At 40.3% G+C, this 22,894-nt stretch overlaps 2 protein-coding genes across 2 annotated transcripts in view; one reads left to right on the top strand and one right to left on the bottom strand.

Annotated features, from left to right (window-relative positions):
* The window catches only part of LOC128529789 (calpain-1 catalytic subunit-like), a 314,185-nt gene that overhangs the window by 172,281 nt on the left and 119,010 nt on the right, over window positions 1-22,894 (top strand). The window lies entirely within an intron of this gene.
* The window catches only part of LOC128520651 (butyrophilin subfamily 1 member A1-like), a gene marked incomplete at its 5' end in the record, with an annotated part of 40,306 nt that continues 18,167 nt past the window's right edge, over window positions 756-22,894 (bottom strand). Inside the window, 5 exons of the mRNA XM_053494986.1 lie at window positions 756-1,080; window positions 2,035-2,092; window positions 3,333-3,821; window positions 20,911-20,937; window positions 21,274-21,300. Of these exons, the coding sequence (XP_053350961.1) occupies window positions 756-1,080; window positions 2,035-2,092; window positions 3,333-3,821; window positions 20,911-20,937; window positions 21,274-21,300 (926 nt within the window). The remainder of the gene's footprint in view (window positions 1,081-2,034; window positions 2,093-3,332; window positions 3,822-20,910; window positions 20,938-21,273; window positions 21,301-22,894) is intronic.

The raw sequence follows: 22,894 nt of genomic DNA, 5'->3' as shown, positions 1-22,894 counted from the left end.
ATATAAACAGTGTAAATTCAGAGGATTTCCCTCAGTTACAGCATGGATAGAACTCTTTAGGATCACATCACCATCTGTAGGAAAGAGACAAACAATATGTACAACAAAAAATCATTCCAGTCCAATCATTAGTTAAGAATTAAAACTTGAGCATCTGTTCAGTTTGAATATTCTGTAATTAAGCCATTTTCCTTTTCCTTCAGCAGTTACACACTACATGAAGACTTACTGTGCACTGTAATGTTAAGAGAATTACTGCGTCCTCCAGATTCAGACTGACACCAGTAAACTCCAGTGTGTAATGTAGAGGGGGAGCTGATGTGACATGAAGATCCTGAAACTGATGAACAATTGAACAGTGTCTCACTGTGTGTGTATCGTCTCACTGTCCATCCAGTAGAGTCACTCTGGTCCTTACAGTAAGAGAGAGTCAGCAGTAAAGTGTTAAGTTCTACTGGCACTGATGATCAGAGACACTGGAGGAGATTCAGCTGAAACATACATGTTATTCAGATGCACGACTTGGTAAATATGCGCCATAAATGGATTAATATTTGCTTTGCTTAAACAGTATCACCTGAATTAAAATCTAACATACTAAATATAAACACTTATTACATAACATAATACAACAGATATATGTGATAAGTAATATCAATAAAAATATTAATCAAATATTCTACTCAGCACAATTGTTGTTGATGTATTTCCTCACCAGTGACACTCAGTGGAGGCTCCACCTTTGCCCGAGAGCCTCAGTGGAGGCTCCACCTTTGTCCGAGAGCCTCAGTATAGGCTCCATTTTCGTCCGAGAGCCTCAGTGGAGGCTCCGGCTGTAAGGACAACCCAGCGCTGCCTACGATGCACGATTTACAAGAGAGATGCAGTGCTGCCTCCGTTGCCCGACCTACATTGATCCGGCCCTGCCTCATCAGCCATGTCCAAAAATAGGATCCAGGACTGCCTCCACCACCCGGCTGCGACGTCAGGTGTTCCACCACCGCTCGACCCCGAGAACAAGCTAGAGCCGTCTCCATCGCCCAGTTTCGAAGACAGGCCACTGCTGCATCCGCCAGTCGGCTTTGAGGATGATCATAAGGCGGGTAAAGGGACCCAGGACAAGGCAAAGGGACCTCCGATAATACTCCGGAGGAGCGTTTTTAGGAGGGGGTACTGTAAGGGACCCTAGAGGGCACTGTGTGCACGATTATTTTTTCTTTGTGAAGTTTTGTTGGTAGACTCAGTTTCATAGAAGGCACCTCAGTCAGGTGATGACGAAGCTCACCTGAACCGAGATAGCACATTAGAGTTGTTATAAAAAGCTGTTGGTTGTGGGAAACTGGGTCGAGCATTAAAGATGTCTAGTAGGAATTTCTTTGTTTGGTTTTGTTTTGATTTTAGTTTGGTTTTGTTCTAGGAAGGGCAAGTGCCCTTTGTTCTAGGAAGGGCGAGAGTGTGGTGTGTCGCTCGTAGGAGCGCGAGAGTGTGTGTGTCACTCATAGGAGCGCGAGTGTGTGGTATGCCGCTCGTAGGAGTGCGAGTGTGTGGTATGCCGCTCGTCAGGAGCGTGAGTGTGTGGTATGCGTAAGGAGTTTGTGTGTATTAAGTCTAAAAGTGCTTGTGTGTATTAAGTCTAAAAGAGCTTTTGTGTATTAAGTCTAAGAGCTTGTGTGTATTATGTCTAAAAGAGCTTGTGTATATTATGTTTAAAAGAGCCTGTGTTTACTGATGAAGTTTCTTTGTGTGTTTTGTTTCTTGTTCATGTTTTGGTTTATTTTGTTATTAAAAGACCTTTTTTGGTTAGTTCAACCCTCTGCGCCTATGCCTGCTCTTCTTGTGCCCACACTTAACAACAGCCCATACCACCCATTCGTGAGACACAGATGCTGTGGTTTGCTGTAGTGTGTGTAAAAGACTGGTTCTCCTCTCTCTGCTCTGCACATATAAACTCCTGTGTGATTTAGAGTAACAGGACTGAGAGTGTAGGAGCCTCCAGATCCTCTGCTGCTGTCTGAGAGGAGCGCTGTCCTGTACCTGAGGGAACCCTGACTGTCTCTGTAGGGAACATCTGTGTACCAGCTGAATGTCCAGCCTGTAGAGGAGTGTTTAACCTCACAGCTTAGAGTCACTGAGTCTCCTTCAGTCAGCCAGCTCAGTGGAGACACACTCACTACTGTCTCGTCTGATGGACAATGAATGTAATAAATAAAGACATAAATACATGAATTCATTCAGTGTCAATTTTGTTACATCTAATTAATGACAAAATATAACAAACTCACACACAGCTGATACAGTGAGTGTAAGAACATCTCTGAGCTCTGAGAGTCACTGCTTCTCCTCCCTCTGTTGGTGGATTTAAAAGCGATCAAACAGGCAGGGATTAAGTGAGTGACACCAGAGGACTGCAGACGTCTTTGTGACTCTTTGCCCAGCCAGATCCAGCAGGTTTTAAAGAATGAAGAACTTCATATTAAATACTGATTGGTTTAAGAAATTTCATCCCAGGGAGATTAAACACAAACCAGTAGCAGTGAATAAGAGCGACTCATTTAAACCAACATCAACACTTAGTGTCACAATAAACCAGCTGCTCCAGAGACACCGAGTTTTATTTACATAACAGGAAAATAATCAGGAACAAGACTGTAGATCAGAATTAACTACATTCACTAAGTGACAATTTCACACAGGATTATGTAAAAATATTATAAACACATTTACACATCCAGTCAAGCAGATAAGAACATTCACTAAGAACTGAGATTAAATTTAAGAGAAAATAAACATCATTACTACAAACACACCTTATTAACAGCTCTATACCTGCATTACATACTGTATTACACACCCATACACACACACACACACACACACACACACACACACACACACACAGGTAAAACAATTCAGTTGATAATTTTTTGTTTTTTTAAATAAAAAACTCAAATTCAGGCTGCAAAATTCAACATGAAACACATTCCGGTGTAACATGCAGGTAATCAAAGCTAATCGAGCCTGCAGCGCATTGTACTGATTAATGTCTCTGTTTATTATATGAACCCCTTCTCTTCCTTCTCTCTTTATCTCTCTCACACACACATACACAAAAAAAACTTTTATAAAGGGGTTAAATTGATTTCTTTATGCAAGACAAACAAATAAAGTAAACAGTTATGAACAGTAATAAAGTGTAAATCGTCTGTACAAACTGTAGAAAAGTAAACATATATTTCTGAAATTAAGCAGAAAAAGTTAGTGTATATGCTAAACTTTACCAGATGATTAAATCTGTGAGGTGCAAACTCACTTAGAGATGATCAGCGGTTTACTTTCCCAAGGATAGAAGTATGGATAGAGTTTCTCAGTGAAAGACTGACCAGTAAAAGAGTAGATATGAGATCTGGAGTTCACATCATAAAAGGAGACCAGACCCTCCTCATAATCCACAAACACCCCCACCTTCTCCACCTTCTCTCTCAGTGTGAGGGGGACATCAGGACCAGCATTAGCATCATATTCATTCTCATTCGACAGTTCTACAGTCCAGACTCCATCCTGAGGACTTTCTGTAATCCCCCCCTTCCTGTTAATGTTCTCCCTCACGACTCCTAATATCCACCCTGTTTTCCCGCTGACCTGAACCTCATAATAAAATCTCCCTGAGGAGAAACTCTGCTTTCCTACAACACAGTGCTCGTAATCAAACCTCTGTGGTGTATCAGGGAGATTCTGCCAAGTGTTTCCGTCTCTCACTTCTTTTCTATCATCAGACAGGATGAGATATGGATTTGCTGTATCAGGATCCAGAGTCACATTCACTGAGAGAAACACAGAGTGAGATGTGAGTTTTAGATAAAAAGATTAAATCATCATCAGTGGATCAGATTCATTAGGATTTATAAGAGGATTTGTAGAAGATTTAAAGAAACATTTAAATCAGGGGCGTTTCTAGGATTTTTAGTTCTATGTACATGTACAATTAAAAAAATATAACCAGAAAACAGCATATAACTTTAAACTTACATTGATTAGCAACACACCTATGAGGATGGACAACTGTAATTTATCTGTTAATTCTTTGACAATTGAAGGTTTTTCAAGTCACATGGGAGTAGGTCTTCAAATGAGCAGTAGGTAAGAATATAACTTTTTTTTCCTTCCATCTACAGTTAAATTCAAATTCAAATTCAAATTTTATTTGTCAGATACACAGTCATACACAGTACGAAATGTAGTGAAATGCTTACACGACCGCCAGTGACCTTAAAAAGAGAATTAAAACTTATAAGTAATAAATATCAATAGAAGAAATATGATAGAAAATTTAAATAAAAATTTAACTAGAAAAAATAGAACCTGAAAATAGTAATATATTGTACACATAGAGCTATAATTTTGTGCAAGTATGCATAGAAAAAGTGACTTTGTGCAATGGTTATTAAAGTGACTTTGTGTAATGGTCCAGAATGTAAACGTGAACATGTAGTGTAGATGTGAGGTGCGTGGAGTTGTCCATAGTGTCCATGGATGTATAAAGATTGATTGATTGATTGTGAGAATTGTGAAAATATTGTGTTAGTTTTGCCTAGTGGTGTGGTTGAGAGACCTTATCGCCTGCGGGAAGAAGCTCCTCCTCAGTCTCTCTGTGTTGGCCCTCAGGGAGCGGAATCGCTTCCCAGACCGCAACAGAGTAAACAGTCCATTGTTGGGATGGCTGAGGTCCTTCACGACCTTCCTGGCCTTGGTCCAGCACCGCTTGGTGTAAATTGAGTGCAGGTCAGGGAGCTCGATGCGGATGATGCGCTCAGCTGATCGCACCACCCTCTGTAGAGCTCGTCTGACCTGCATGGTGCTGTTCCCGAACCAGGTCGTGATGTTTCCCGTCAGGATGCTCTCTATGGTGCAGGAGTAGAAATTCCTGAGCACCTTGGAGGGCAGTCTAAAGTCTCTCAAGCGTCTGAGGTGGTACAGACGCTGCCGGGCCTTTTTTACCACGGTGTTGATGTGACAGGACCATGTCAGGTCCTGCGTGATGTGAACACCGAGGTATCTGAAGCTGTCCACTCTCTCCACTGGGCTCCTGTTGATGATGGGGGTCTGGTAGTTCCTCTCCTGCTTTGTACTGAAGTCCACTATCAGCTCCTTTGTCTTGCTGACGTTCAGGAGGAGATTGTTTCTCTGGCACCAGTTCTCCAGATTTCCAACCTCCTCCAGGTAGGCCGTCTCATCGTTGTTGGTGATGAGGCCCACCACGACAGTGTCGTCAGCAAACTTGATGACGGTGGTGGAGTTGGTAGTGGCCACGCAGTCAGAGGTGTACAGAGAGTACAGCAGGGGGCTCAGAACACAACCCTGGGGGGCTCCAGTACTGAGAGTGATGGAGGCTGAGACATGGCCGCCCAGCCTTACTGCCTGTGGTCTGCCAGTCAGAAAATTGGAGATCCACTGACACCTGGATGAGCTGAGTCCCAGGTGCTCCAGCTTGGTGGTGAGTGTGGAGGGAATTATGGTATTAAATGCAGAGCTGTAGTCGATGAAGAGCATTTTCACATAATTCCCCCTCCGAGTGTCCAGTTAAATATAAATATTAAAACTTTGATAATCATGTTATCTAGTTTAATTTAGTGTTTTAGCTACATAAATAAGACAAAAGGGTCTCTATTTAACCCCTTAAAATTTCATAGCTGCTGGGCTATTTATTTAAATTAATTAATATAGACAAACATTGTTTTAAGGTAATTAAGCATCTTTTTAATATCATTCTTTTTTTTGTTACTATTAATTTAAAAAAGTAACTTTTTCTAAATCAAAGTGACAAAAACCCTACTCTAAGGCTAATAAATGTATTTTACGAGTTGGTACATTATTTAATACATACATTTATTTAAAAAAAATGCGGTTAAAACGAGTGCACTGAATGCTGTCTGTCCCTATTTTTAATCATTTATGCACATAACTCTATGGTAGTTAATTCCATATGCACTGTGCAATGTTTCATATAGACAGTTGGGTTTTACACACCTTGCCTTAATATGGGGGGGTGGGGGTGGGGGGGCGAAGGAGCCGAAGTCTGCCGCCGCCGATTTCATATCAAATTTAAAGGGGACGATGGGCGACCAGCAATTTGTGTGAAGTTTTTAGATAATTTTTAGGGGGGCTGAGTACAAATGTTAGGGGGGCTAAAGCCCCTCTAAAAATGGCCTAGCGACCCCCATGATTTAAATACATAAACCCGTACAAAGCGCTCCAGGTTCGATTAGCTTTGCCTAGCTCTGAGTAACCCGGATGTTACACTGGAATGTGTTTCATGTTGAATTTTGCAGCCTGAATTTGAGCTCAAAATAAAACCGGAACACAGACTTCTGGAAATATGATAACTAATTTATTCAAGATGAATTTGTGAAGATTAAATAAATAAAATAAATAAATGAATAAATAAATACATTTTCAGGATGTTCATTTAAGATAAATAAATAGGCTATCTTATCACATTAACAGATGTGTGCTGTTAATCTTGTCTCAGATGTGTGCTGCTAATCTTGTCTCTCTCAGTATTATAAATATTATGCACTGTATTTTTTTGTTATTAAGAATTTAACGGGTTTTGTTTATTTAATTTAATTTTAATGTTATTTTTTTATCTCCCAAACACTGACAAGCAGAACTCCTTACATGAAAAAATGTACGAATCATTCACTGAGACTACTCGTTCTTCTCACGTTAAAGTCACGTTAAAGTCACGTTAAAGTCTTTTCAAAATCATTTACGAACAGCCCATCACTACTTATCATCATTAGCTCCTCTGCACCAGATCTTCTAGCATTTTCTTCTCTGTGTTTTTATTGTGTTTTTAAACATTAAATCATCAAGTTCAATCAGTAAGCAGCAGGACACAGAGAATTTATTTACAGTCTGTACTTACTGCAGCTTTTTACTTAATAAACAATCATCCACTCTTGTATAGAGATAGAACCACACCAGTATCAATTTCCCATTAGTATTCAATATTAGTTTCATCTATCTATCTATCTATCTATCTATCTATCTATCTATCTATCTATCTATCTATCTATCTATCTATCCATCTATCTAGCAAGAGTTTTAATCACAACAGAGTAAACTGTAAAAATCCATCTCCTGCAACCCAGAGGACACTACACTCCAGGTGACACACACACACACACACACACACACACACTGAAGGTTCTGAAGCAAGTTAGGACCTGACAGCGTTTTACCCACAGTACTAAAAGCCTGTGCTGAGCAGCTGGCAGGTGTGTAAACAGACATCTTTAACTTGTCTCTCACACAAGCAGTTGTCACACATTTATTCAAGTCTGCCATCATCATACAGTACCGGTGCCAAAAAAAACACAAACACATCTACTCTGAATGATTTCAGGCCAGTGGTACTTACACAGTTTGCCATGAAGAGCCTAGAAAAATGTGTACCGTTACATATTAACTTCATTGTCCCAGACACCATTAGCCCATTTCAGTTCGCCTACCCTCCCAATAGTTGAGTGGACTCCATCATCTGGACTACAGCAGAACGTACGTGAGGAATCTCTTCCTAGTCTATACTAGACTATAAAACAGAAAGTATTCTCAGGTACACACACCACTCCACACACCAGCTCAATCTCTGCTCACCCACAAACACACAACATACGATCTGGGGATCATGAACTGCACTACAATTAAAGATAATTGTTATAGTGTATTATAGTCTGATAGCTTAAATCCTTCTACTATTACTCGTGTCTTATGTTTGTACTGAATGTTCATTCCATTTTATTTAAATTTTTTTTATTTGACTCAGAGAGTTGGATTAAAAAAAAATCTAATGCAGTCATACTGCATGTACAAATGTCAAATTAAAGTCTCTTGAGTCTTGAATCTTGTAAACTTTTATGATGTTTTATCATTTGTCTGTGAGATAGAAGTGAAATACCACAACATTTTACACGTGCACATCCCGAAAACACTCACTGGGGGCCTGATCGGGTGTCAATCCATAGCAGAATTATTACAAAAATCAATAATTTGCTAATAAACATTTTAAATGCTCGGTGTAAGATTTTTGGCAGTGAAGTTTGTTACTCGTTATGGCTATAGAAGTGAAGAAAGAAAATCATGTATGGTTATACACATGGTAATAGATTAATCTGTTACACTTATCCAGTTAAAGTCTGCTTATTGCCTATGTTTATAAATTCCACCATCTACTGCTGGGAGTCTTGCTGCAGGGGACCCAACTTTGGGAAACTTTACTCAGTAGGGTCCCTTTGCTTTCTGAGGTGGCTGCCCATCCTGTCCTCTGTGCCAAGACGATGCCCCGTGTGTGCCACACACTTTACAGGTTCCTTCATTGTGGGCTATTGACCATTATGCTTCCTTTGCCTCTTCCACCAGATCCAGTCTTCTGACTTAAAGAAGGTGGCATTCTTAACAACCATCACTTGTTATTGAAGTGAGTTTCACTTCATTCACTTTAGCATGGCAGTTGAGGTAAGAATCCGGGGGTATGGCAGATTGTGTGCACTAACATCTACTTTAAGCCATAAGTGAGAGTTGAGAAGGTTATGGTAGAACTATCATTATGTGCCTTATCATAGACAAATGACTGCATGCAGTATAGAGAGAGGTACAACTTCCCATAACAAAGTAATACAGGATCAGTCTGCACATTTACTCATTTACATTTACTAGCCTTTGGAAGCTAATATAAAAACACCATTGAAAGTCACGATTGTAGGGTTCATGTTTAGATTATTGACACACATAGTTCCAGAAATGTGTGTTTTTATGTTAAAGTATAAGGAATGAGTGTCATTTAATTACTCAATCAATTAATTTGTTAGGGCTGTTATATTAAAGAGTAGAGTTATGACTCTTTTTTTCTAAATGGTTTTGGGTTTTAAATTTGTAATGAAATTTTAAAATTTATATTGAGTCAGAATATTTATAGATTTTTGGTACTTGCAGAATCGCAATACAAATTCAATCAACACCTAAGTTTCGTGATAATATTGTATCAGATGTACCCTGATGATTCCTGTCCCTATTAGATGGCGAGTTGAGTGATGGGATGACAGCTCACAAAAGCAGTGGAGCACATCCTCTCTTACTCCATCATGGTGTGTAGTGTGAAGTGAACACTGAGGCCTTAATGGAGCAGGTGTTACTGTCAGTAGGAGCAAGTGTTGGGTAAGAAAACGTTGTGTCAGGGTCATAGATGGTTGAGGGTTACTCAGCTGATTGAAAACAGAATAAAGGTAGGTGGAGAGCTTTATTTTGTTATTCTACAACAATGAAAGTTACAATGACAAACATTGCCCTGTAAGGGCCATATTTCATTCTTGTGATTTGTTGTTGTGTTTATTTTATTTCAATTTATTGGTTAAGCATTAAGCATTAAGTCTGTTAGTTAAGCATTATACATTAAGTCCATTAAGTTTATTAGTTTAGCATTTAGTATTATACTCATAAGTTGCATTGTGACATAATTTCATAAGTTGTTTTGTGACATCATCCCACAGTTGTGTAGCTGCATGTCTATCATGCATGTTAGTTGTTGTCCAAGATACGGAAGTGTGGAGAACGCAAGCTTTTGATCGTAATCTATCGTAAACTACAGAACACAGCAAACGACTTGTCGTGACTACAGTGGATTTATGCAAGAGACTATAACAACCGTTGTACTTTGATGTTAAAAAAAAAAAAAGAGACAAAGAAAACAACGGATGTCTGAAGTCATGAGTAACCATGTGTAACAAGAAAGATACGCATCAGAACTTGTGAATAACATGCACGTACATGTAAAGTCAAAATCTTTCTCCGCTGCAAAAATGAAGATGATTTAGGAGTGTGAATGTGGAGTGAAAAGCGCGCGTGCGATCTAAAAAAAAACATGCATCGACTGTCGACAAGCAAGTGAAACCGAAAGCGAAAAAAGAGGACTTGCCTGCTTTACATTTCACTATGTCAGACAACGAGAACAACGCTGCTATCGCCGAATCTGAGCGTGTGATAGTGCTCGATGACAACGATTCTGCAGACAAGCTTCACAAACTGGAGAATACCGCAAAAGGCAAGTGGCATCAATTGACTGCATTATCCGACCACTTACAACTGCTTATGTACAATTCCCACTACTTGCCTAATGTTGAAATTAAATACCATACGGAATACAAAGCGCTACTAGAAGACTTTGCTGAATGCAATAGAGATTTGCGATCGTGTCTAAATAAAGATGAACGAGACCACGATCCGCCAGACCTGCATAAGTATAAATTGCTGTATTGCACGACAGTGTGTCAATTGTGGAATCAAGGACGCTTGCGCCTAACAAGCACGGAAGTGTAGTGACGGCAGCATCCAAAAGGTCCTCAACATCTACAGCATCCTTAGCTTGGCTAAAACAGGCAGAAGCTGACAGAGCATCCTTGCTGGCTGAAGCAGCAATCTTAGAGCAATGGCAGGTATTAGAAATGGAGGAAGCATAATTCCAGGCACGATTAAAGGTCAAAAAAGGAAGGCTGGAATTCGAAACGAAGCTTGCAAAGGTTAATGCAAAAATAAAAGTGTATCAGGGTTGTGAAGAACGACAAAGTCCCGCAAGACAGGGCGTGACCATCGAACCGAGTGGTGCACATGAATATGATGAACTTTACAAGCACAGTTCGTCAACGGAATATCTCGGACTGCCATCACATCTCCAGATAACACATTTAAGCGTGCCCGTAAGTGCGAAACCCATAATGACAAGCACCTCAAGGGAACGGCCTACCCAAGGTAACGAACATTCACTTTATAATACTAATACAGTAGAGTTTCAAAGCATGGCGCAACGTCAGGCGGAAATCACAGAAATGCTTGCGAAGAGTCAAAGGCAACTTTTCTTACCTCACCGTGATATTTCTTGATGGTGACCCTCTTGAGTTCCCGGCCTTTGTGAGGGCTTTTAAACACGTCATTAAAACCAGAACTGATAGCGATGCGGATAGGCTGTACTTTCTCGAGCAGTTTACTAGAGGAGAGCCTAGAAATTTCGCAAGACGCTACCAGCGCATGTCAGATCATCTCGGCTATGCAGAAGCAATAAGACTGTTACATGATAAGTTTGGAAATAAACAAATAATTTCAACAACGCTGATGCAAAAGGCACTCAAGTGGCCAAAAATAAAGTCAGAAGACATAAAGTCGTTAACCACGTTTTCCCTGTTTCTGGTAAACTGTTACAATACTTTGTCAAACATTGACTACATGAATGAGTTAGATAACGCTACCAACTTAAGGATCATTGCCTCAAAACTGCCCTACAAATTGCGTGAAAAATGGAGAAGCCATACATACGAGTACGAGGAGACCAATCAGAAAAGAGCTAAGTTTGTGCAGCTGATGAAATTCGTAGATCGAGAAGCAAAGGTAATGTCCAACCCACTTTTTGGAGACCTGGACATTCCGACTAGTGATAAAAAACACTGCAACAAATCTCCTCAAGGAATCAAGCAAAAGACGGAAGGAAAAAGAGGTAGCACCTTTGCAACTGGTGTAAAACAGGTTGGTGAAAATCATAAAGACTCGACTACAGTAAAGAGTATTAGTTATTAGTGCCTTCACTAAACCTTTGTTCTGTGTTCACACATTCTGTGTGAAAGGTTATACCTTAGATGAATGCAACCTGTTTAACGCTAAGACATATAAAGACAAATTGGACTTTTTGAGAAAGAATGGATTTTGCTTTGGGTGTCTAGTAAAAGGACACTTAAGCAAAGACTGCACAAGAAGAATCTCATTTCAGTCGTGCACAAAGAAACATCCTCGCATGCTACACATTGCCACACAAGATACAGCTCAGGCTATGGTAAAAGTTGATGAGACTGAAACAGTTAATACCTTGCCTGTTACAGTGAGTCATGAAACAAGCGCCTGCACTGGGGCTGGAGATGATTGTATTCTCTCCATTACACCTGTTAAAATGAAGTCCAAGAAAAGTAATAAAACAGTAGAAGTGTATGCCTTAATGGACCCAGGTAGTTCTGCTATTTTTGGACAGAGTCATTAGCAAGGCGGGTAAACATACAAGGTGAATATATATATATATATATATATATATATATATATTATGTTAAGCACCATGAACTCGAGGAAACAAGTAGAAAGTTATGTGCTTATACTGACTTAGAGGTTAGTGGTTTGGAAAAAAACACCTTTTTTGAACTCCCCAAAGTGTTTACACAAAAGAGCATCCCAGTCTTAGTGGAAAACATTCCACAACAGCACGACATTGATAAGTGGTCATACCTCAGCAAAGTAAAATTGCTTCAGATTAATGCTGGAGTCGAAATTCTCATCGGTAATAAAGAGCATAAGCTCCTAGAACCATACAGTAGATGGACAACCAGAATGCTCATTACCGTCGCGCTCACCGCCGTGGGAAAACGGCAGCAGCCAAAATAAATTAGTTGCATTTTAAAGTCATTCGTGAAATGACCGCCAGATGGCGCAAAGTGACATTTTTTACTAGAATTTCTAAACTTGGGCTATTGTTGTTTACTTACAATATTTGTTCATTTAATTTGGTGGCAGTGGGCAGAGTGGCAGAACGGAGCACGCAAAGGCAGCCCGCCTGCACGAAGTGAAGGCGCCGCGAGAGCGCGAGGATCAAAGGGCAGAATTCCAGAGTCCTGTTTAAAGTCCCTGTGCCGCGTCACATCGCCCCGCTCACATACCACTCTGTCCTGCTCCACCGTATCACGTACTTCCCGGACTCAACTCCGCACCTTGCTTTTATAATGCGGAGCCTGAGATCTTAACGTTAATAATCGCCAGCCGGTCTGAATAGGCGGCTCCGTCCCTTTACATACCTGCTGCCTATCTAGGGAGCCTACGGAGTGAGCGAGGAGCGATAGTTATTTGGGCGCACGCCCATCATAGGCGCATGCCGTGACATATCGTGATCCACGTCTTTAACTTCGTAATCTAATCAGCACTCAGCTGCAGACAAAAAGTAAAAAAAAAAAAATGCGTTGGGGAAAAACAGCAAGGAGACTCACCCTGACCATTTTAATAATTCACATATACACGGAGTTTCGGTTCATTTTCTGACACGCTCAAGTTTACCGAAAACAATACAGAATAGCATTTGCTTGTAATTATTTTACGAAATCATAGAGTTTTTTTGTCATTGTGACATCTAAAAATAGATGCAGGATTATTTTATATAGTCTAAATAAAACTGCTTTTCTAAACGTGGGCCATTGTTGTTTATCTCCTCCTCTCGCACGCATATAGTTTTCCCGAGCGCGGAGGAATTTTGTTGTAATATTTAATAATATCTATGCTGTTTAATCAGCGGCTCTTATTCCTATTTGTCCTGGGATGTTAGTTTTACTGTGTGTGCTTAACAATGGCAGGCAACGTTCAAATGCAAATTATTCACCCTCCGCAGGTGTGAATCAGCTGTTCTCACCTATACATTCAGATAAATGAAATGCACCCCTCCCCACTTTAAGACCTGGATTTTGAAGACCTGCAGTGATTCAGGCCTCTTTTTAAATTTCTGCAAATTTTATCTTCTGGATTTTAGATTCTAAAATTTACATTATTACTGTTTTACTGGAATAGAAGAAATGGAGATTTTCTTTATCATAACATAATTTGTATTGGTTGTAATCACTCTATACACAATCATTTTCATCATTGTGAGCGCACCTAAATGAAATTAGAGTCTTATAAAGGCTATGTAGCTTATATAGTTACTATATAGTTTTTGCACATTAATCTGACAATGTTTTAATTTTATGGTCGTTTATTTTCATTTATTTCAGTTAATAAATCTACTACAAATTTAGAGAACACAAAATATAAGATGACTCAAGACCCTACACATGTAGCTTTTCTAATTACACATAAAAATCTCTTTTTAAATTTGTGCAAATTTTATCTTCTGGATTCTAGATTCTAAAATTGACATTATGTTTTACTGGAATAGAAAAATGAAGATTTTGCTTATCAGAACATGGTTGTAATCACTCTATACACAATAATTTTCTTTGGTATTTTTTATAAAATATTAAAAGTTAATCTTTTATAGAAAATGAAAAAAAAAAACTATTTCATTTGTATTTTCCATCTCTAAAATAGCATAAAAATCACGGGTTGTGTATAGAGTGATTAAAAACAATACAAGGCATGTTATGATGAGGAAACTTCCTATCTCTTCCATTTCAGCGATTAAAAAACGGTAACAATGTCAATTTTAGAATCTGCAGGAGCTGAGTGGTCTGAGCACAGCCTCTCGCGGGGGCGCTTTTCTCTGAATACGCTGTGTTCACGGTGGTGGGGCTAAGAAACACGAATCTCGGTTTATTCATTTTACCTCGTTTTACATTTAGGCATTTGGTAGACGCTCTTATCCAGAGCCACTTAGATTTTTATTTAGGGGAAAGTGACTGATGTGCCTAACATTTTTTAGCAGAGCCTACAGTATGTTTCAGTGAATAATCCACGACTTTTTATGAGTATGTAAGACCTCTCGACACCTCTCTCTCTCTCTCTCACACACACACACACACACACACACAGCAGACCAAATAGTCATTAGCACGTCCCTCCCCCAAACAGCGCGTGCGCTCTTTCACTTTGCCGACTTTTGGTCTAAAGTCAGATGAACTCGCACGTTGATATGAGAGGTTTATAAGAGATTTCCCTCTCCAAGAAATTCAACAAACACATTTATACGTGTTAAATGAATTTGCGGTGCCGTGCGAAAAAAAAAAAAAAAAAACTAGACTAGCTAACGATTTTATTTGTACAAGGAATGAACTGTTATATAGCTTCTGTTTGTATCGGTTTATTGTTATTATTGAAAATTACATTTAAAGAATTTTGTTTTACTAAGTAATATTTATGCAGTATAATCAGGGCCTCTTATTTCTATTTACCTTAGGTTGTTTTTCTTTTTCTATTTACCTTAGGTTGTTGTTCTTGCAGTGTTACGGTGCTTTGCAATGTCAGACACATTCAAATGCAAACAAATCACCCTCCTTAGGTGTGAATCAGCTGTTCTCACCTTTACACATTTGGAGAAACTATATAAAACAATATAAGGCTTGTTATGATAAGGAAACTTTCTATCCCTTTCATTCCAGTGATTAAAAAACGGTAAAAATGTCAATTTTGGAATCCACAGACGCTTGTGGTCCGAGCACAACGTAATAATGTTTGTATGATAAAATTACTCGTGGCATGAATCTACACGAAGCTGAACTCAAACAGCAAAAGAACATGGCGCCAGTGTTGCCAACTTAGCGACTTTGTCGCTATATTTAGCGAATTTTCAAATCCCTCTAGCGACATTTTTTTAAAAAAGCGACTAGCGACAAATCTGGTGACTTTTTCTTGTGTTACTAGAGACTTTTGGAGACTGATGTGTCTGTACTGACTCTTCTCAACTTGCCACAGCAGCTGCCGCCGCCGGCCCCTCCCCCGTCCCAAAGCACACACAGAACCCCCCCCCCCAACCCCCCCCAATGAATTGCCCATGAGCAAATCCGCCGTTAAGTGATCCCGCCTTGACGACTTTTTTTTTTTTTTTTTAAGCGCCTAGTGACAAATCTAGCAACTTTTGGACAAACCTTAGCAAGTTTCCAAATGTCGCCAATACTGTCCTGTAAGCACGAGGTCTTGCTTTCCCGGTACAGTTACTCATCTCCCTGTGTCTGCCCTGATCAGTGAGCGCTAGCTTCGGCTGAAAGGAGCAGCATATTCCCGTGACTGCACAGCAGCTAACATGGATGTGAATGAGCTGCACATGTGAAAACGGTGTTGCAACGGACCTATCACTTACCTGCTTCTCCTTTGCTTGAAATAAAACTATTTAATTTGACCATTTTCTTTTTTTTTCTTATTTATTTATTTTTTCTTCTGATGCACTTATATTACTCACTGTTACAAAGCTTAAGTTCATAATTATATTGGACACATGAGGAAGGATTAGGGGAAACACGCAAATGCAAATACGACTTAATTACGTCATCAATATGCAAATATACGCATGATGTCATCTAGCGACATTTGGCGACTTTTCGAGCAGACTTTAGCTACTTTCCGTTGAAAATAGTTGGCAACACTGCATGGCGCGCGTGCGCTCTTTCACTCTTTCACGTCGAATCGAGAGATTTATAAGAGATCTCTCTTTCCCAGAAATACGACAAGCACACATCATTACGTGTTAAATAAGCGCTGTCTTTGCGGAGCTGTGCGAAACGCACGCTGATGTGAGCTGCTTTATTATATATTAACATATGTTAGCTTTGTAGTGGACCGTGCTGTAAGGGTCAACCACCAGAGGTCGCTGTTTTTTATTTGTAGTTTTTGTTGGCTGACTAAGTTTCCCAGCAGGCACCTCGTTCAGGTGATGCGAGTGCACCCCTGAGCCGCGGCAGCCGTTAATCCATCTATAAATAGCTGTTTAGTCTGGGAAACTAGGTCGAGCATTTTTGGGTTTAACCACTGTCATTTGTGTGGGCATTTTGTTTTGGTTTGTTTTGTTCTTTGTTTAGGTTTATATTTTGATTTAAGTTGTGTTGACTTGGGCTCTCATATTGGCAATGTTTCTGTGTATGTTCTGTGTGTCTGTTAGTGGAGCTGATTCAGTCCTGTCCTAAATGTATGTAAGTACTGTGGTTTTTGTCCTCCTGTGTTCTTGTGTGTTTAGCTAGAGTCAGGTAAGTAGTTAGGTGTGTGTTTGGCTAGGAGCGTGTTTAGCTAAAATCTATGCTGAGCTAACTAGCATGCTTCTAGCCATAGCCCCTTGTGTCTCTAGCTGTTCTGTGTTTCCTACCTCCCTAGTGTCCCAGTGCGCCTAGCCTTAGGGTGCCACCCCGCTTAGCTTTAGGGTGCCTCGCCTAGCTTTAGGGTGCCTCGCCTAGCCTTAGGGTGCCTCGCCTCGCCTAGCCTTAGGGTGCCTCGCCTCGCCTAGCCTTAGGGTGCCGCCTCGCCTAGCCTTAGGGTGCCGCCTCGTCTATGTGTTTCTGTGCCCCAATTCCCTAGTGTGTGTTGAGCTATTAGGTAAGTGTAGCTTAGTGCATGTTGGGGCTGAAGACATGTTTAGCAAGGTGTATGTGTAGCTGACTGCCATGGTTAAGAGCAATCTTAACCATGTTTAGCTAAAAGCCATGCCTAGCTGACTGCCATGTCTTTAGCCCTAGTCCTGTCCTTCTCCTGTCTCTAGTCGTTTCGTCTCTCTCCTGTCTCTCTCTAGTGTCCCCTGTCTGTCTCTCGTATATCCCTCTAGTGTTTCCCGTCTTCCTTTATTGTCCAGTTTCAGCTTCACGCATAGTTCGTGCGTCCCGTTACGTGTTTGTCCTCCCTCAGCCTGTGTCTCGCCACAGGGTGTGTTTGTCCTCCCTCGGCCTGTGTCTCGCCACAGGGTGTGTTTGTCTTCCCTCGGCCTGTGTTACGTCACAGGATGTGTTCATCCTTCTGCCTGTGTCCTGCCAGAGAGCCCCTGTTAGCACAAAGTAATTTTTTTTTGTTGGAGTCTTTACTTATACTTTTATGTTTACCATCATTAAAAGACTCTTTTTGATTACACAACCCCTCTGCCTCTATGCCTGCTCTCTCTGCCCACGGCGATCAACACCTGCCCTTACACCTTGTTCGTGACACGTGCGCGCACAACCTCTCGCTGGCGAGCGTCTGAATACGACGTTTTAACGAGGGTGGGGATAAGAAAACACTGCACACAAACATACACAAACACTCACTCACACACACACACGCACACAGCAGACCAAATCGTCTGTGCACATTGAAGTTTCGCAGTCACTCCTGCTTAAATGCTATTCGAAGATTTATGTGCAGAAGAGGCCAGGTGTCAGTCATGAGAAGTGACAATGGAAAAAACTTTATAGGTGCTGAAATTGAATTGCGTAAAGCTATCCAACAGTGGAATCAGTCAAAAATTTAAAGACACAATTTAAAGACTTCTGTTTGAGGGAAGAGGTTAAAATAGAGCATGTGCAGTGTGTGTGGTGTCCTTAATAATGCGGAGGGCTCTTCCTCTGCATCTTGCAGTGTACGGTTTGGTGATAGAGGGGAGCCTGCTTGATACAGAAATCGAGCAGGCTCGAAAGAAACTCTTTAGAACCAGGCTCCCAAGCCCAGCTTGTTATAGCTTCCTGAGGAAGTAGAGGCGCTGGTGGGCATTTTAAATCAGGCCCGAGGTGTTGACACTCCAGTTTAAGTCCTTAGCTATATGGACGCCTAGATACTTAAAGCTGGAGACCACTTCCACAGCTGCTTCATCAATGTGCGGGGGGAGAGGAATTCGCTTGTCCTTTCTGAAGTCCACCACCATCTCTTTGGTCTTTTTACATTGATGCAGAGGTTATTTCCCCTACACCACTGATTTATCGTTGTCAGTGATGTGTCCCACTACTGCTGTGTCATCTGCGAATTTGACTGTATGACATCTGGAGTGTCCCGCTATGCAGTCATACATCAATAGAGTGAACAGGAGGGGGCACAGCACGCAAACTTGAGGCGAGCCTGTGCTGATGGTAAGGGTGGAGGAGATGGTATCATGGATCCTGACAGTTTGAGATCTGTTAGTCAGGAAGTCTAGGACCCAGTTCCCTACTTAAGGGCTTAAGCCAAGAGAGGAAAGCTTTAGAATTAATGTCTGTGGAGAGATGGTGTTAAAGGCAGAGGAAAAGTCTAGGAAAAGCAGGCGGACATAGGAATTCTTATTCTCCAGGTGTGTAAGGGCTGTGTGGATCACTGATGAGATGGCGTCATCTGCAGTGCGATTTGTCTTGTATGCATACTGATGGGGGTCCACAGTGGCATCGATGGAGGCTTTGATGTGAGTCATGACCAGCCTCTCAAAGCACTTCATGACTACCAGGGTTGGAGCTATGGGTCGGTAGTCATTCAGACAAGTCACTGTTGAACACTTTGAGACTGCAACAATGGTGGCAGACTTCAGGCAGGTGGGAACAGATGCAGTTGACAGGTGTTAAATATGTCAGTTAACACTTCTGACAGCTGGCGATCACAGTCCTTAAGTACCCTTCCTGGTATGTTATCAGGGCCTGCAGCTTTGCGGGGGTTAATTCTTTTTAGAATCCTCTCCACGTTGGCTGTTGTTACTCTAAGGGGCGTGTCATCAGGAAGTGATGGGAGCTTGGTACAGGGCGGAGGGTTGTCGTGTTCCTCGAAGTGGGCATAGAATGAGTTTAGTAGATCTGGCAAGGAGGGGTCTATAGGGCATTGTGCATCTTTGGTGTTGTAGTCTGTGATGCACTAAATGCCCTTCCACATACTCCACAGATCGTTGGAAGTAAGGTGACCCTGGATTTTTTCGGGCATATGTGGCTTTAGCCCTCACAACGCTTGCTGTTGTTTCCTCGCCAACTTTAGCGCTGATGCATCACCTGCCCTAAATCCCTAGCTTTCAGCAGAGCCTTTACTTCAGCATTCAGTCAGGGCTTCTGATTAGAAAAACAGATAATTGTCTTGGTGGTGGTTACCATCAGCACATTTGGATATGAAGGTGAGGACGGAAGAAGTGTATTCATCTACGTCCAGCTTATCCCCGTAAGTGGCTGCATCTTTGAAGATCTGCCAGTCAGTGCACTGAAAGCAGTCCTGGAGAACAATATCTGCATCACTGGACCATACAGTGATTGTTTTCTTTGTGTGTATTGTCTTCCTCAGCAGGGGGCGATAGGCTAGTGCCAGCAGTACGGATATGTGATCAAAAGGGCCAAGATGGGGGCGAGGAAGAGCTCTGTATGCACCGCAGATGTTTGTATACACACAGTCCAGAATATTTTCTCCCCGTGTTGGAATTTTCACATGCTGGTGGGATTTGGGCAGAGTGTCCGTCAGTTTCATGTGATTAAAGTCCCCCGCGACCACGTAAACTGCCTCCGAGTGTTTAGTCTGCTGCGAGCTGATGTTATCATGAAGCTCCTGCAACACTACGTTAGCATTAGCACCCGGCGGGATGTAAACAATGGTGACGTACAAAACATTAAACTCCCGCGGCAAATAGAATGGCATACACTTTGTTGTCATGAACTCTATCGACTCGAAGCAGTGACTTTTAACCAGACTACTGCTTGTACACCAACCTTCATTCACATACATACAGAGTCCACCTCCTTTTTTTTCCCCGACCAGTGGTCGCGGTTCGCACGGAAAAGCCGAAAGCCATCAATTTGAAAGACTGAGGATGTTTTGGTTTAGCCAGGATTCCAATAGACAGAGAACAGCGCAATTCCTTATCTTAGAGTGAGCATTAATCCTCAAACGTAGCAGGTCCATTTTATTATCCAGATAGCGGACGCTGGCCAAGAAGAGAGTTGGAATCGGAGGTCGGAGGTTTAACTGTACAGACGCTCCTGTCAGCTTTCCTCTCTTCTATCTGCGAGCACAACGTTTCCTATTGCCTGCTGTCCCCCGTGCTATGCTACTCCACTCCGTTGTTCTTAGGAGCCGCTGTCTTCTGAACAGAAGTAATCGAACTGTCTCTAATGTACAACAGTTCAGTTACGCTATACTTCCCTAGCATTTTCAGCGCTGAAAAAGCGATATTTGTTGTATCTGGTGTGCTATCTAGAGGCTTTGTTCCGGGAGCTTGAGAAGCCGCTACATCAGCGTGCGCCGCCATCTTGTATGATTTTGGCAGCATGCGGAGGAACTCCAATAAAGAGCACGAGCAGGATGAAGCTGAGCGTGCACACAGTTTTGTGCAAAAGAAAGGTAAATCCATGTATAAGCAGGCTAAAGGTTCAATTTGTATGAAAAGTCATCATTCAGGATCTACTGCTGTCGCCTGTAAACATCTCTCTCTGTCTCTCTCTTACACATACAAAATATTATTCTTACCTGCCGACTTCTTCATCTTTGCTAACTCTGTGAAACAAATGATTACACCATGTTTATATTTGTTTATGCAAACAACTAACTTTAGTTTAGTTAAAGTTAGAATAATATAATAACGTCATTTAATAATATTTATACTATAGATCAGAAGAATGAACGAAAATGGTTATATCAATTAAAAAAAAAAAGAAAAAAAAAGATTTGGTTTAGATTTTGTTTTTTTGCTGGTGGAAAAGTAAAATGATAAACTGACTAATTTTATAATCAGTTCCCCTTTTTTAATATAAATGTATTTTTTTCTACTCAGATTTCTAAATGCATTAAAATAAAAAGTCTTTACAGTTTTATAAATAAAGGTGTAATTACTTTGTTCTATCCTTCGTCTCTGTGGCTCTAAAAAGGGAAAAAGTTTATATTAGAGACTCGACTTAAACACATGTAGGATAATGTTTAATACATTTTTAAACAACTTTCTTCAAGAGTGTGTTTAATAAAATAATTTAAATTAAAAATATATTTATATTCTCCATTGTATGGGCTGTAGAAATGTAGTGTTTATCATATTTTGTTTACCTGCATATGGAAAATAATATTATTATACAAATTAAATACAGCAAGTTCTTACGTGATTATTTGTGTTATTATGAACTCCTCATCTCACTATTTTCTTGAGATCTGATTTGATTTTCTGTTCAGTTTTGTATTGATGCAGCATTTATTGATGCTTTCACTAATATTAAACTGGAGAACACACACACAATATAATAAGTAAAGAAGAGACTCCTCTCCTATTGTTAAATTTTCAGTTGTTCCTTTTCTGTTAGAACAAAAAAAGATAAAATTGTTCTTACCTACAATTTTCTTTTTCACTACAAACAAAAAAAACAAGCAAATACAAAAACTATTATTTAAAATGAATTTTATATGAGTTTGTGATATATAAAAGTATTGCTATTAAAGAATTTTAAATATCTCATAATTTTTCCATATTTTGCTTTTATTTTACCAGAATTGTGTTGAAAAATAAATCAGTAATCACTTGTACAGTAACCCTACAAATGTTTAGTCAAACGTCTTATGAAGTTAAATAAACATGTTACAGTCTGTTGTCTGTTATTGATAGTGATAAAGTTAGTGTTGCTTACGTTCTGTTTAGATGTTCAGCTTTTAATGTATGTATAATTAGGGGTTAAACAGGAGTTTGGAAGGTGGTGATGTCTGACGGTGACACATTTGTTTACATGCGGCCAGTAATCAAGGGCTGATGCTCAGAATAAAATGTTCATGTACACCACAATTGGAATAGAAAAAAAATGCATTAAAGGAAATTTAATAACATCCATATCTTATTTTGTCAGAATAATGTGAGCATTTGTGAACAATGTGAGCATAATGTGAACAATGTGGTTCAGGTTGAAGGTAAATTTTAAATGTTGAACATTTTCATGCATTAAAAAAAACCTCTACTTCTACTAGCTGTCTATTCCGTAGTTACACCTAGATGAGTTTTTTTTTTTTTTTTAAACAGAAATTATTTTACGCACTAACACAAGGAGCATGATTAAAAAGCAAAATACACTGACTGAACTTAAAAGCTCTATGTTGCTGGAATGAAAATTCTCTTACCATGAGCACTTTCAAGTGAGTTACAATATATAACATTTTACCTTCATGATCGTTCCTGATTTTTATTTCATTCTACATTGTAAAGGAATGCTGAAGGCATCCAAAAAATGCATTAATCTCCTTTGAACAGTTAATGGTGAGATGTGTCTGCTACTTATGCTCTGGAAAGACTTCATAATGTCTCTAATCTGAGGTGCTGTTAATTGGTCATTTTTCAGGCTAATAACTCTAAATGAACGTTTCCGGCAGAGGTAGGTTTTGGTCTACCCCTCCTGGAATGGTCTTCATGAGAGCCAGTTTCATTATGGTATGACGGATTTTGCAAATGCACTTGACAATGCCTGGAAGAACTATTACAGAA

This window comes from Clarias gariepinus, chromosome 1 (genome assembly GCF_024256425.1).
Source record: "Clarias gariepinus isolate MV-2021 ecotype Netherlands chromosome 1, CGAR_prim_01v2, whole genome shotgun sequence".
In the NCBI taxonomy this organism is placed as follows: Eukaryota; Metazoa; Chordata; class Actinopteri; order Siluriformes; family Clariidae; genus Clarias; species Clarias gariepinus.
The sequence above is the reverse complement of the archived record's forward strand: the minus strand, read 5'-3'. Positions and strand labels throughout refer to the sequence as shown.